Consider the following 14,467-nt stretch of genomic DNA (forward strand, 5'->3'; position numbering starts at 1 on the left):
ATGGAGGAACTGGTGGCACACTGTCGCACCCAGAAATGGGAACTTATCATGGCTTGTGATACAAATTCACACCATGTATCTTGGGGCAGTGAAGACAACAACACAAGGGGTAAGTCTTTATATGACTATATTAACATTAACAACCTTTGTATAAGTAATAGAGGCTGTGTACCGACATTTGTTAACTCAAGAAGTCAAACATTAATAGATGTCACATTGACTATGACGCGCATATCTAATGTAATCCAGAACTGGCATGTGGCAGACACTGCCTCAATGTCAGAGCACCGCTGGATAAACTTTAATATTAATCTTATCAAAACTCCTCAAAAACCGTTCCGGGATCCCCGAGGAACTGACAGGAATAAATACCTTTGTCACCTCCGGGAGAACCTGGCAGCGGTACAAGATCAGGAGCCCAGAAACAATGGAGAGATTGAGGTATTTGTGAATACTGTACAATCTGTCATAAAAAGAGCCTTTATAACATCCTGCCCCCTCAGATCAGCTAGGCAAACCGGCGCAATCACGGGTTGGTGGAACCGGGAGCTGAGCGAACTGAGGAAGAAGGCCAGGATATCATTTAACAAGGCAAAAATGACAAGACAAGACTCAGACTGGGAAATATACAAACCCACCTGAGACTTCAAAAAACTGGTCAGGAAAAGACAAAGGGATGCATGGAGAGCCTACTGCGAGGAGATTGAACACTACTCGCAGGCTGCTAGGCTATGTAAGATCCTTCCAAAAGAGAAAGATCATGATATAGATCTATTAATCAGAGAGGATGGCGTGAGAACCGTCAATCTAAATGAAAGTCTGGAACTGCTGATGCGGACCCACTTCCCGGAATCCACATCAATGGAACGGGAAGATTGGCCAGACGAAATTGAAAACCCATCCGCAGTCTTGGATTGGCAGATTGCCAACCAAACTGTAACTAAGGACAAAATTAGATGGGCAATGCAGACCTTCTCACCCTTCAAATCACCAGGCACTGACGGTATATATCCAGCCCTCTTACAATGAGGCTTAGATGTTTTAATGCCGCACCTGAAGCGGATGTTTAGGCTGTGTTTTGCACACCTTTACATTCCAAAGATCTGGAGGGAGCTAAGGGTTGTATTCATTCCCAAAACAGGGAGGCTGGATTATACCTCCCCAAAGGCGTATCGAGCCATCAGCCTGACCTCGTTTCTGTTGAAAACGATGGAAAAGCTGTGTGAACGATACATAAGGGATAGTGTGCTGATGGACAGACAGCCACATCCTAATCAACATGCATACACTCCAGGGCGATCTACCGATACTGCTCCCCATCAGGTGGTGGGCAGGATCGAGAAATCTTTGGACAACAAGGAGTCCACCCTGGGGGTATTCATTAACATAGAAGGGGCGTTTGACAAAACGTCCTTTCCCAAAATCAACTCGGCTCTCATGGAGAGAGGGGTTTCTTCCACCATCTGCAGATGGATATCGAATATGCTCACAAAAAGAGCTATACAAATCAGTGTGGGGGATGCCTCCGCGAGAGGAATTGTTGCAAGGGGCTGTCCGCAGGGAGATGTTCTATCACCACTGCTGTGGAACTTAGTTCTAGACAGTCTCTTGTGCCACCTCAACTCGGAAGGCATCTATACCATCGCTTGTGTAGATGAACTCACTATGCTCATTAGCGGTAAATTCTAAGGGATCCTTTGCCAAAGAATGCAAACAGCCCTGAGAATTATTGAAAAGTGGTGTGAGGACCATGCTCTGTCAGTGAACCCCAGGAAGACGGAAATGGTCCTCTTCACGAGGAAGAGAAAATTGGGGCCAACAAAGGCACCAACTCTCCTAAACACTATGCTAAGCTTTGCATCTGATGTGAAATACCTAGGGGTTACACTCGATGCAAAGCTAACATGGAATCTTCACTTTGAGAGAAGATTAAAAAAGGCGTACATATCCTATGAGCAGTGCCGCAGAACCGTTGGCAAAACCTGGGGCATGAAACCAAATGTGGTTATGTGGATATACACTGCCATAGTGAGACCAATGTTAGCCTATGGGGCTGTCGTCTGGTGGCCGAAATCCCAGCAGACGACAGCTAAACAAAAGCTCAGCCAAGTACAAAGGGTTGCCTGTCTGAGCATAACTGGAGCTATGCGTACAACACCTACCATAGCAATGGAGGTAATGCTGTGTCTGCCACCTCTGGATATTTATTTAAGAGAAATGGCTTTGACAACCATGCTTCGCCTCGAGAACGTTGGCTTAAAACCGGTAGTAGGATGTGGAGAAGTCAGAAGTCGCCTGTGGAATGAGGTCGTCAGGAAGACGCCCCTCCTGCAGGCAGACACTGACAGTATTTCTCCCCGGTTTGCATTTGACAAACCCTACCCCGTACTCATTAAGAGACAGGAGGAGACCACCCGTGGAGATGTAATTAGCATCTTCACAGACGGATCAAAAAGGAAGGAGGGTGCAGGATGTGGAATATACTCTAGATCCCTGCACATCCGATATCAGTGGGCAATAGATAGGCATGCTACCGTTGTACAAACGGAGTTAGCAGGCATAACCATAGCTGCGAAGGAAATTGCCGGCAGGCATACTACGGGCAAAACCATTAGAATCTACACGGATAGTAGACAAGCACTACTGACCTTGCGTAATCATAAGATAATGACTAGGACAGTATGGGAATGCCATGAAGCACTGGTTGTGGCCTCGGCCGCTAACGGCATATCTGTATGCTGGGTAAAGGGACACGAGCAGTGCTATGGCAATAAAGAAGCTGACAAGCTAGCCAAGAGTGCATCGGGCCTCAACATTTTTGAACCCGGCCCCTCCAGTATGCTTCCGTTGTTGGCACTTGTTGGAATTATCAAGGAAGACACCCACAAAGAATTTATGAAACGGTGGGATGAAACAATCAGCTGTCACTTTGCTAAGGAGTTCCTAGTGTATCCTAGCAAAGACGCAGCCAAAAAATACCTGGCTAGGTCAAATCTTCGCCTGGTGAGAGTTATTCAAACTGGACACTGTTGGCTAAGGAAACACCTTTACAATATGGGAAAGTGTGAAACACCCCTTTGTAGGGGCTGTGAACAGGAAGACGAGACGGTGTTGCAGAGAGTCCATGTTGGGAGAACGCTGGCCTTCAATGGCCTATATTAGAGAGACCCCCCTGAGCAACGTCACCACCTTTTTCACTGTAATAAGCTGGTTGGCAGCTCAGGTGGATTAATCTCTCTAATGGGAGGATGTACAAGGGGCCCAATGGGGCCTAAGTGCTGTAGCTTTGCTACCCTCCCCACAATTCCAGACTCCAGACAGGTAATAAGAACCAACCCGGGGGGGATGACATTTTAGGGGTTGTTAATTGCATTCCATATGTTTAAAGGTATTTGTAGTCAAATTGCACCACGAAAAAATGTTTTAAAAAACCACTTATAAGAACCAACCCTTATTTTAGGGGTTGCTTGGTGGTCTAGTTGTCATTTTCTCGACGAGCTACCCCTGACTGAACGAGCTAAGAAAATTTACCTCCACTTTGACTTACTAAGTTTTTTATTTATTCCTGAATCTGCGTGGAGTTTGTATTGTATCATAAAGTTTAGTCCTTTGTGCATATATAGCATTAATTTCAGCACTTAATGTTTATAAACAATGGAACTGTGATTTTTAAGAAAAAAAGGACCATCTCGGCCCAGAAAGAGCGTAGGGCATATGGTTTTTTTTAAATCTATGTTTTTTTTACCAGCTGTCCAGTGATATGACTCGTGTTCCTGAAACCAGTAGTTCCGGAGTTACTTCTATTTATTTATAAAAAAAATACCCCTTTTTTGCACTGAAAAAATTGCAAAATTGAAAAAAATCGATTTTTTTTTAACATACCATAATTTTCAGACAACTATTATTTCCCGCCGTTTAAATTGATTTTTATGAAATAGCTGAATCGTTTAAAATCATATTTGGGATAAACAAATGCAATTATTCATAAACTATTGGACCGATCGGGCCCAATTTATGGTCACATATAAAAGGCTGTAATACCCTCATTTTTAGTAGATTAAAATTCGCCTATGACCATTATTGCAAAAGCTATTAACAATTAAAAAACACTGCAAAACTTAATGTTTTTTGCAATTATCTCGATAAATAATGCACCGATTTTAATGTATAAAAAAAGAAATTGTAGGTTTTTTTTAGTACCTACAACTTTCATCTGAACACTTTTTCTCTATCTTGCCTCTGAAAAATTATATTTGAGAAAAACCTCATTTTGACTACTTTGACCATTGTTTATTCGGAATGGGGGCAAAATTGGCTGTGCTAATTTATGTATTTTTCATTAACTATCCCCCCTAACGAGTTCCTGTCGCCAGATTGCTGCTATCAATTTCTTCTTGAAATCGCTCTTTTTGCCGTAGAATGACTGGTCTAGAGCCGGATTAGTAGATATTCAGATTAAAGAATCTATACTGTACTTAATTATTTATTTTTTCTCAGTATCTCCAATGGCGCTTAATTTGCGCTAATACAACAAACCAATAACAAAACTAAATGACAAACCAATTTGAAAGCTAAAAACAAAATGTTTATTTATTTATTTTTTATTGGTAATCATGGTCAATCCTATAAAATACGAACTAGACCTCATATGGGTTTTTATGTACACATTTAAAAAGTAGAAGTTCCTAGATATATCTTCCATTTCTCTGTAATAGAAAGCTATTTTATTATGGATAACATATTTATATTGAGTAGGTAAATACATTATTATTATTATTATTATTATTATTATTATTATTATTATTATTATTATTATTATTATTATTATTATATAATAAGCTATTAATATCTAGGAACACATAGATAAAATTATTGGCAATTCAAAGTCAGAAATTTCTAAAGTATAATCAATAAATCGTGAAGGTTACTAGATCATTTTCCATTGCCACGGTACAATTCCTGTTGTGACAAACGTTCAGCATAATAATTTCGTAGTTCTTCTGCTACCCTGGTATAGTTATTTATTTCACAGTGGAGAATTTCCTCAAGACCAGTATGTGGATGTTGGGTAGCAGTACCTGGTTTAACCCGTCCTTCCCAGTTTTCAACATCCAGTATATCTCTCGGGATGTATGGATTTATAGGAGTTGAAGTTTTTCTTAACCAGTTGTAAAGAGCACATGTAGTTTTCACCACTTATTCCATTGTTTGTACAGTGAGTGGAATAAGCTTTTCAAAAATTCAAAATTTCGACACAAATATGCCGAATATGTTTTCCACAAAATGACGAGCCCTTGCGGGCCTATAATTTAATATCTTTTGTTTCTCCACTAGCGGGCCACATTTGGAAAATTGTTTTAAAATGTTGGTTCTCAATGGGAAGGCATCGTCAGTGACAAAAATCTTTTGTTCCAGTATATTCAGTGAATTGTTTCGCAAGGCCTCATTAAAAATTGATTTCGCAAACACTGTGGCATCATTTACTCTTCCATTGATTCCCACATGGATGTATATGAAATTTTAATTGGCAATTGTGAATAGTATCGTACTGCAATCTGTATTGTAATTAAAATACTTTGAACCAGTATTAGGAGGACAGTTCATGGTGACGTGCTTACCGTCCATACACATTCGGGAAATTCCATAAAGTTTCGTAGTTTCGCATAACTTTCTCCCAGCTTTTAACTGTGTTAGGCACCTGTAACAAGCAATAATTATAGACAATAGTAAAATATATACCTGTATATATTCTATATTCATACTTTTGTGTTTTTATTAACTTTTAATTGCTTTTGGAAATGATTGATTTCATTTAATTGCATGTAAATGTTCTTTGTTTTAGGATTTAAAATCAACGGGAAAGGACACTTCTAGAAAAGCAACCAACGATAGCCAACATTTAGAACAACTCGAACAGCAAACTGAGCAAACAACAGATATTCAAGACACTGAGGCAGCATCTCCAGATATTATTGAAACTTCTTCGGTGGTAACTACGAATACTCCAAAAAAACAAAAGGACTGAAACGTTCTCTCAATACTACCGTTTCGGGGGTTCAGGAAGCAATGAAACAATTGAAGAAACTATCGGCAGAAAAAAGCAGGATGCGAACGAATTCGACGTGTTCTATAAGAGTCTCGCCATACAATTGAAAAAAAAAATGTCTGGATAGGGCTATCATTTGTCAAGACAAGCTACAGAAAGTGGTGACACAAGAACGACCTTTGCAACTCACATCACGGCCTCAGTCTGACCCAATCATGTCGTCCAGGTCATCTGTTGATTATCAATAGTTGTTAGCAACTTTTGGCCGGTACTCTGCGATGTCATCACCAGAAAACAGCATGGATTCACAGCAATCACAAACCGACCATTACCAATCTACCGAAAAAGATGAATGCTATGAAACGACTCAATATAATAGAGATGTTTTGTCCGATGCCCTTTCTTTAATCAGAATAGTTGTTGATGATGTATTAATCTTTTTTACATTATTTTATACAAATTTAAAATAATTTGAAAATAAATGAACCATTTATAAATCTTTTACACTATAAACTTTTTATTCTGCTAACCTATGAATTAATTCAGCTGCAAGATGTTAAATCAGTGGCGGCTCGTCTGGTGATGCAAGTGACGCACCGCTTCACCTAAATTTTCCGTTTGGTTATGCAATTTAAAATTATTTTTAGTTTTATATAAATTTTATAATTTAGGTATAATTCTATATTCAAAATGTATTGTGTTTGTTTGTTTAATATGCAGAAATGAACAGAATAGTTGCACGGTAAACGCATTCTAAAAAAACATTGCCTTCGTTGAGCGCGAACATCAACCTCGGACCATACAACGTATAGTATACGCAAGTGACGTAGATCGAAATCAGTCTGTCTTCCGCTTCTCTTCGTAGCATTGTTTACGACGGTTGTCATGGCAACAGGGCGGCTAATACGTGATTAAAGTACAGCATGGGGCAACGAGTGATGCAGAAATAGAAGCAGCATCCAGCCCAGCATCGCCCATCGCCTACCAGCCTGCCAGTGCCTTTAACAGTTTATACGATACGCGTCGCCCAATGCACGAATATAACAGTTCTTTTTCCAGTATGTATTTTATTAGAAACGTCATTTTCCAAATGGAAAATTGAGGACAAAAATGATTTTTTAAATTGCGAGAGATCTGTGTCATATTCTCTCGATATGGAAAAAAGTGGAAGTCATAAGACAACGTGTACGTTCAAATGTTTCGGAATGAACGGTATTCGGAGTATAAGTGGTTGTGTGGAAGTGTTCATTTAAAAAAACTTTTCTGTATGCCGTGTTTAATTGTGGGTGTAAAGTCGGGCGTGTCTGTCACGCGAGGTTGTCGTAACCACAAAGCTTCTTTGGAACATACATGTACTGTGTGTGTTAATGTTCGCAGAAGTCCACAAACCGAACTAATATTTCTATTTTTTATAAAATTTAAATGAAAATCCTCACGAACGTCAGTTTTTCGGTAATATTGCAAATGCAACTAAAAATGTCCAGATTCATTTAAAGCCCTTTGACCTTGAAAATTTGAACATTTTTCTTTTCTTTTTAGTCAATCAATGAATATGCTTCACCTATTCTCAATGTCACGAGCCGCCATTGTGTTAAATTTGTACTTACCATTATAAAATCTGCCAAAGAGTTGTATATAGCCTCACATAACTCAGAAAAAAACCGTGAGAATGTGCTTCTTGGAATTCTGTACAGTGCACTCAAGGTACCTATATTATCTCCAGTCACTAGATATCGTAGCGTCAGTTTTATTTTAGGACTCGAAGCTTCTCGAAACTTAGTGTCTTTTTTTTTATAGACGGAGTTACTTTTTCAAGAAGATATAGGAATTGCTACTTGTTCATTCTTAAATGATTTCTGTACAGCTCAGGATTTTCTTCTATCCATTCTCTTATCAGTGTTGACGAGGCTCCCAGATTTTCTCCTTGAAACCTACGGTTTCACCCATCAACGTCTTTCAGCACGTTCAGTTATCGATATAATTGAATTAAGTTCATGTGAAATTAAGTCAATGCCTCCAGCTATAATCTTTGTATTCCTTCTTGAATGAGACATCCTGCCACCTGGTACCAGTACTAACTAGTTGTTCTTATACTTTTCACAGAAACGAAATAGGAACAGTAACAGTACATGGGAGATGAAACCAGCAAACTGGATGAAAATATGTAAATGAAGGAGGATGATTTCACTCTGATTGATTTACTTTGAATGTAATCAAAAGTGATAAATCCTGCTTAAGATAAATTTGCAATATATTAAAATATCGACTAATATAGAATGTGTGTAGGTATTAATTTCTTTAAATTTCTTTAATTTAAAAAAAACAGCAGGTAGTGTTTCTTAATTATTACATACAAATATTTCCTGATGTGCCTTTGTGGATATTTTTATAAATAAAACATTTTTTAAACGTTTCAAATATAATTTTGACTCCTAAATTAAAAAACGTGAAGTAAATTATTTATGTTCTTGTTACAAGTACCAAAAATTGTTCCTTATTTACTTAATAATTTTAGGTCCAAAACCAAGAGTTCAAAGCCACTCGTCTGCAATACAATACAGGCTGTTAAAATGTTGGAAAAGCATGATATTTACTTAAATATTGTGCAAGATTGTTTCCAGACTTCAACACTCATGAAAATCAGTAGCGCCGCTGAGCGTAAGCCGCTGAACTGAGTGGCCTGAACTTAGAAAATACCTAACACAGTACATATCATAATGGTAAAGTGACACAAACTGAGGAAGTAAAGCATGAGCTTTTAAAAAAATCGTTCAATTTTGCATTAAAATTTCGAAACCATATTGGAAAAATTGTATTTACCCCATATGTTTTTTGTACTATTTGATAGAGCATATTAAAAGTATCCGAATCGGTGACAAAAACCATGAATTTTATATTTTTTGCCACACTTCTTAACTTTTGAATTAACAATAAGATTTTGGTAACATACTATGTAATCAGCTTTTTAATATTACTTTAACAATGAAAACAGTTGAAGCTATCTTCGTATTGGATGATTGATGGTCCTGGAGAGACGAAACGTTACATATAAAAATTGATTATGCCATTCGATAGACTGCAAAAAGTGGCCGTGAGAAAGTGTTCTTCTTTTTTCAATATCATCTCAAATAAGACTGAAATGAAACAAAAACGGATTTCCAAAATTTTCGCGAAAATTTCTGCTTGGAATATGGTAGGGAACTCCCCCAGACTATAGCTTGCACTCCATCTGGGTCTGAGTCCATATATTCCTACACCCTCTGGCCATTTTGGAGCCATCTGTAAACCATACTAGGCTCCACCTTTCCAGGGTATTAAACCTTTCCTCCCATTTGCTTTGATCTTCTATTTGAGTCTCAAATGGCTTGTGGAAGTGAAACCTTGGAACCATCTTATCAGATGTCATCCCAAAAATTGGCTCTGCATCCGACATAGATGTGTCCATGATCCTGGAATAGGAACTACCCCTCCAGTCGATATGCTGCTAGCCGTGCTTCTCTTTCCACCACTATACGCAGCGGTGGTAGATTTAGCATGACTTCTAGCGTAGCTGTCGGGGTCGATGCCATTGCCCCCGCTATACATAAACAGGCCAGTCTCTGAATTCTATTCAGTTTTTCCCTCGTGTGGTCTGTTGTGTTTTTTACCACCATACCACAGCGCCGTAGAGAATCCTAGGTCTTACTATTGATATATACATCCAGCATGACATCTTCGGCTTCAGTCCCCAAGTGCTTCCAATAAGGCGACGGCATACACACAATGTCTGCTTTGCCTTACTCACCACTTTTTCCAAGTGCGCATTCCAGGTAAGCTTATTATCCAGTATCACTCCTAGATATTTTACTTCCCTGGAAAGCCCCTCACCCCTATTATAGGTTCAGAGAGTCCAATCAAATTCCTTTTCCGTTTTGTCAGGGTTTACTGACAGTGCCTGCCCCTTACACCAGTCATCTATCCATTTCAAAGCCTCTCTCACGAGTTCTGAAACGATAATATTATGTTTCCCGACTATGAGAATGACTAAGTCATCTGCATAGCTTTGTGTATAAAATCCCTTTCGATTAAGGCCCTCCAGTGCGCCCTCCACCACTAATCCCCATAACAAGGGAGACGGTACACTTCCTGGCTTACCTTACACTTGGATATCTCCCGAAAGCGTAGTTGTTACTGTCCGATTTCTCAACATGGTATCTATCCAACGACACAAAGTGTCATTAAGGCCCTTGTTGCGAACTACCAAATTAATAGATTCGAAGGGTGTATTATCAAATGCCCTTTCAATATCTAGAAAAACTGCCAAAGCTAGTTTTTTTTGTCGTCCATCGCTCTTTCTATCCTAAAGACTAGGTTATGAAGGGCTGTGTCGACTGATCTGCTTGCCCGATAGGTGTATTGGTACTTGTGTAGAGGATTTGCCCTCAACATCCCATCCCTTATATACCTATCAACTATTCTATCCAACATTTTCAGGAGGAAAGATGTTAAACTTATCGGGCGATATGCCTTTGCCTGGGCATACGATGGACACCCTGGTTTAGGAATGAACGCCACAATCGTCGATCTCCATGCCAGCGGTATATAACCAAGTGCAATGCTGGCTCTGAAGATGTGATTTAAGACCGTAGCTAGACAGTCCACCCCCTGCTGTAACAGTACGGGTAGAATTCTATCGGCTCCTGGTGATTTAAATGGATCACAGTCATGTTCATCTCCGTGGTTTAATAACCTGAAGCCTGGGAAGTGAGTATTTAGAAGTAACTCCAATGTCTCCCTTCCAGTTTTAGTGTATTCTCCACTCGGTGCTTTAAGAGACCCGAGTTTCGTATTACCATTCTTAGAGAGAAGTCTCTGGAGTTTAGCACACTGTGGGACACTGTCAATATCCTCACAGAACTTCCTCCATGAGTCTCTCTTCGCTCTTCTAATTTCTTTATTATACTCCGTGAGGGTTGCTCTATAAGCCTCCCACTCTCCTGTCCGCTTTGCTCTATTAAATAGTTTTCTTGTCTGTCCCCTCAATTGTGTGAGTTCCTTACTCCACCAGGGTACGGTGTGCTTGTCGGACCTCACTTTGATAGGACAGCTGTATTCATATGATCTTCTGACGGCGTTTTGGAGTTCCTCCACAGCCTTCTCAAGATCATATGTGTTCCTTAATTTTATATAGATTTTCGGGTCTTTGTAGGTTCTTACTTGCGGATTATGATCCGTTATGATTTCAAAGTGGATATGTCTATGATCCGACATTGACGACTCATTCGACACATGCCACTTTGCAATATTATTACATACTGGTCCCGAATCCCACTGTTATATGGATGACTTCACTCCTGTTTTTTATAACAAAGGTGGGCTATTTAAAAATCTCTAGATTATAACTAAAAAGAAAATCTGTTAAAGACTCACCTCGATCGTTGACATTGCTGCTTTTCCACACCGTACGGTATGAGTTGGCATCACATCCCACAATGAGTTGTTTCTTCTCCTTCTCGCACCAAGTCACCAGGTCCCTCAGTTCCCTGGTTGGAGGAGATTCTTTCTTATCGTAAGGGAGGTATGCTGAGCAAATGAAATCACCAAACTGTCTAGGCCTAGGTATTTAATAAATTATCTTATGATAGAAATTCTAATTGTGACATTCCAAATTGACATTTTGTTGGATTGATATTAATTCCATAAGAACTTAATCTTTCAAAAAGATTTGTTAGATGTTCGATATGTGTAGTTTCATCTACTAAAATGTCATCTATGTACAAGAGAACAAAATTTAAATCTGATACTACCTCATTAATAAATCTTTGAAATATTTGTGCTGCATTTCGTAGTCTGAAAGGCATTCTCAGAAATTCGTAGAGACCGAATGGAGTTGTTATCACCATATTGTAAATATCTTCATCCGCGACTTGTATCTGGTGATAAGTTCTAACAAGATCAATTTTTGAAAATATTTTACAACCATGTATATGAAATGGTGAAGAAACCTGAGAAGATGAAGGCCTACATATACCGAATTTACAACTATCCATTAATTTTTCTGAGCAGTCCTTATGTAATCCAGACAGATAAATAAATATTCCAATCTATTATAGAAATCCAAATGACACTACTAAACGTTATTCGGTCAATGCCCATGAAGTTTTAATTAAAGAAATTCCTGTTGACGTCCCTGATGGTGACGTATATATTCCATATCAATCAACAGATGATCTTTTCATTCCAGCCTCCATAAGTACATGCCACAATGGTTATGCTACTGTAGAAATTAACAATATGTTTGAAGAAACTCAAATTGTCGAATTTGAAGAACGTCTTTCCGTCGAACTTTTTCTAGAAAATTGTGATTCCGTCGATTATGATATTAAATCTCCCTCTTCATCAAAAAATCAAAATCTTGAAAGGTTACTTCGTCCAGAACATCTAAATCCAGAAGAGAAAAAATCTTTTTTAAACATCTAATAAATTCCAGGACATTTATAAAACCAGATGATCTTTTGACTTTTCATACTTCTGTCAAACACAAAATTAGAACAAAAGATGAAAATCCCATTTATACAAAATCCTATAGATTCCCACATGTCCATATACAAGAAGTTAAAAACCAAATTGAAAAAATGTTACACGAAAATATTATCAGACCCAGTATAAGCCCATGGCCCTCACCAATTTGGGTTGTTCCTAAGAAAAAAGACGCTTCCGGAATTTAAAATTGGAGACTAGTTATCGACTATCGTAAATTAAACGACAACACTATCAAAGACCGTTACCCTTTACCAAACGTGACAGACATTTTAGACAAATTAGGCGGATATAATTATTTCACGACATTGACTTAGCTAGTGGATATCACCAAATTGAAGTACATCCTAACTCAGTAGAAAAAACCGCCTTTAGCCTGTCTTCTTGGATGTAGCAAATCAAGTCAATATGCTCACAAACCAATATCCCATATCCTTTACCAAACTCATCAAGTTCTACCTCCAACACCGAAAATTCCGCATACAAATCCAAGACACCGCCACAATACAACCCATGGAAGCAGACGTCTCCCAAGGCACCATCCTATCCACACACCTCTACACATATACATACCACACCCCCCCAAACACAAACACATACCTACACGCCGACGACATGACTATAACCTCACAATCCACGAACGCAAGACGCTCCAGTACCCTCCTACAAAACTCATTAGACCAACTTGACACCTGGTGCAAAAGGTGGAAAGTCAAAATTAACCCCCACAAAAGCACCCCGATCCTCTTCAGAAAATGCAGATCCCCCACGACCTTGACATATTGACATTATCCCAGGAGTCTGTCTCCTGTGACCGACAGACGCGATACCTGGGCATCGCGATAGACCAGCGACTTACATGGAAACCGCACATCGTGGGGACGGTGGTGCTGGTGGTCTAAGCTCTATCCCTTATCCAAGGGTAGCATCATACTAGCCTAAAAGAATGAGTCAAGGTGGTACTTCAACCGCAGCCAAGGAAATAAATACGCAAGGTGCTAATATATTTATCTGGCACATCATGGTGTGATAAAGGAAGTCTCGGTAACTGCCAAAACGCGTGTACTGTTCGATGTCGCAACAAGCAATGGCATTTCATTAAATAACAGGTTAATGGGAGGGCCTAAATTGCAAGAAGACACATTTAATATTCTAATAAGATTTCGGAAACATTAGGTAGTCAAGATCAAGTTGATGTCGCAGCGGATATTGAAGTTAAATTTACAATTAGACTGGGTTGTCGAAATACCACCGGATATTTTGCATTCTTGAAGTAATTTTCAGGTTCAAATACAAAAATTGCAATTGCTGGAAATTTTCAGACAGGTGTTATGTGCTGAACCTTTCGATACAAATACTCTGACGGTCCGCAGGTATGCTATGGTGCCGCTACCTACGTTCAATTAACCAGATACGCAGGAAAATCGTCAAGTAAATCTTCTAGGTGCAAGACTTCCAAGACTTGAGCTTTGTGGTGCTTTTCTAGTAGCAAGGTTACCCCAAGTAGTCATTGATATAATGAATATAAATTATAGAAGTATTACAAATTGGTTCGACTCATTTGTAGTTCTGTGTTGGTTCGCTACTTTCGTAGCGAATAGGACAACAGGAATACGAAGACTAACAAAGGAGTCGGCGTGAAAGCATGTTATATCGGAAAATAATGCAGCTCGTGGCAATAAGGGCTAAGGCTCTTGGCCTTAATCTAATATTAGCATAATAGAAACCGTTCCTGAGCGAAGAGTTAAATTGTTTGTAAATAAAATTACAGTTGACTTATTTGGAAGGTATTCTAAGTAGTTTTGCAGATTACAGTGGGTGGTAGCGTATATTTTGCATTGACTCAAGGGCAATAGAAATCTAGTATTGACACTGAGTGCTAGTAATGTATTACTTAGTTAA

General features: G+C 39.0%; 1 protein-coding gene across 1 annotated transcript; it reads left to right on the forward strand.

The window, feature by feature from the left end:
* Positions 1-642, forward strand: LOC108914833. The gene has a single exon (XM_018720734.1). The coding sequence runs from the start codon at positions 1-3 to the stop codon at positions 640-642; it is 642 nt and encodes a 213-aa protein (XP_018576250.1).
* Positions 643-14,467: the final 13,825 nt, after the last annotated feature.

Source organism: Anoplophora glabripennis, unplaced genomic scaffold (genome assembly GCF_000390285.2).
Source record: "Anoplophora glabripennis isolate ALB-LARVAE unplaced genomic scaffold, Agla_2.0 scaffold1267, whole genome shotgun sequence".
Lineage (NCBI taxonomy): Eukaryota > Metazoa > Arthropoda > Insecta > Coleoptera > Cerambycidae > Anoplophora > Anoplophora glabripennis.

Excerpts from the sequence above, each read along its gene's own strand:
- LOC108914833 (XM_018720734.1), top strand. The coding sequence starts at position 1 with ATGGAGGAACTGGTGGCACACTGTCGCACCCAGAAATGGGAACTTATC.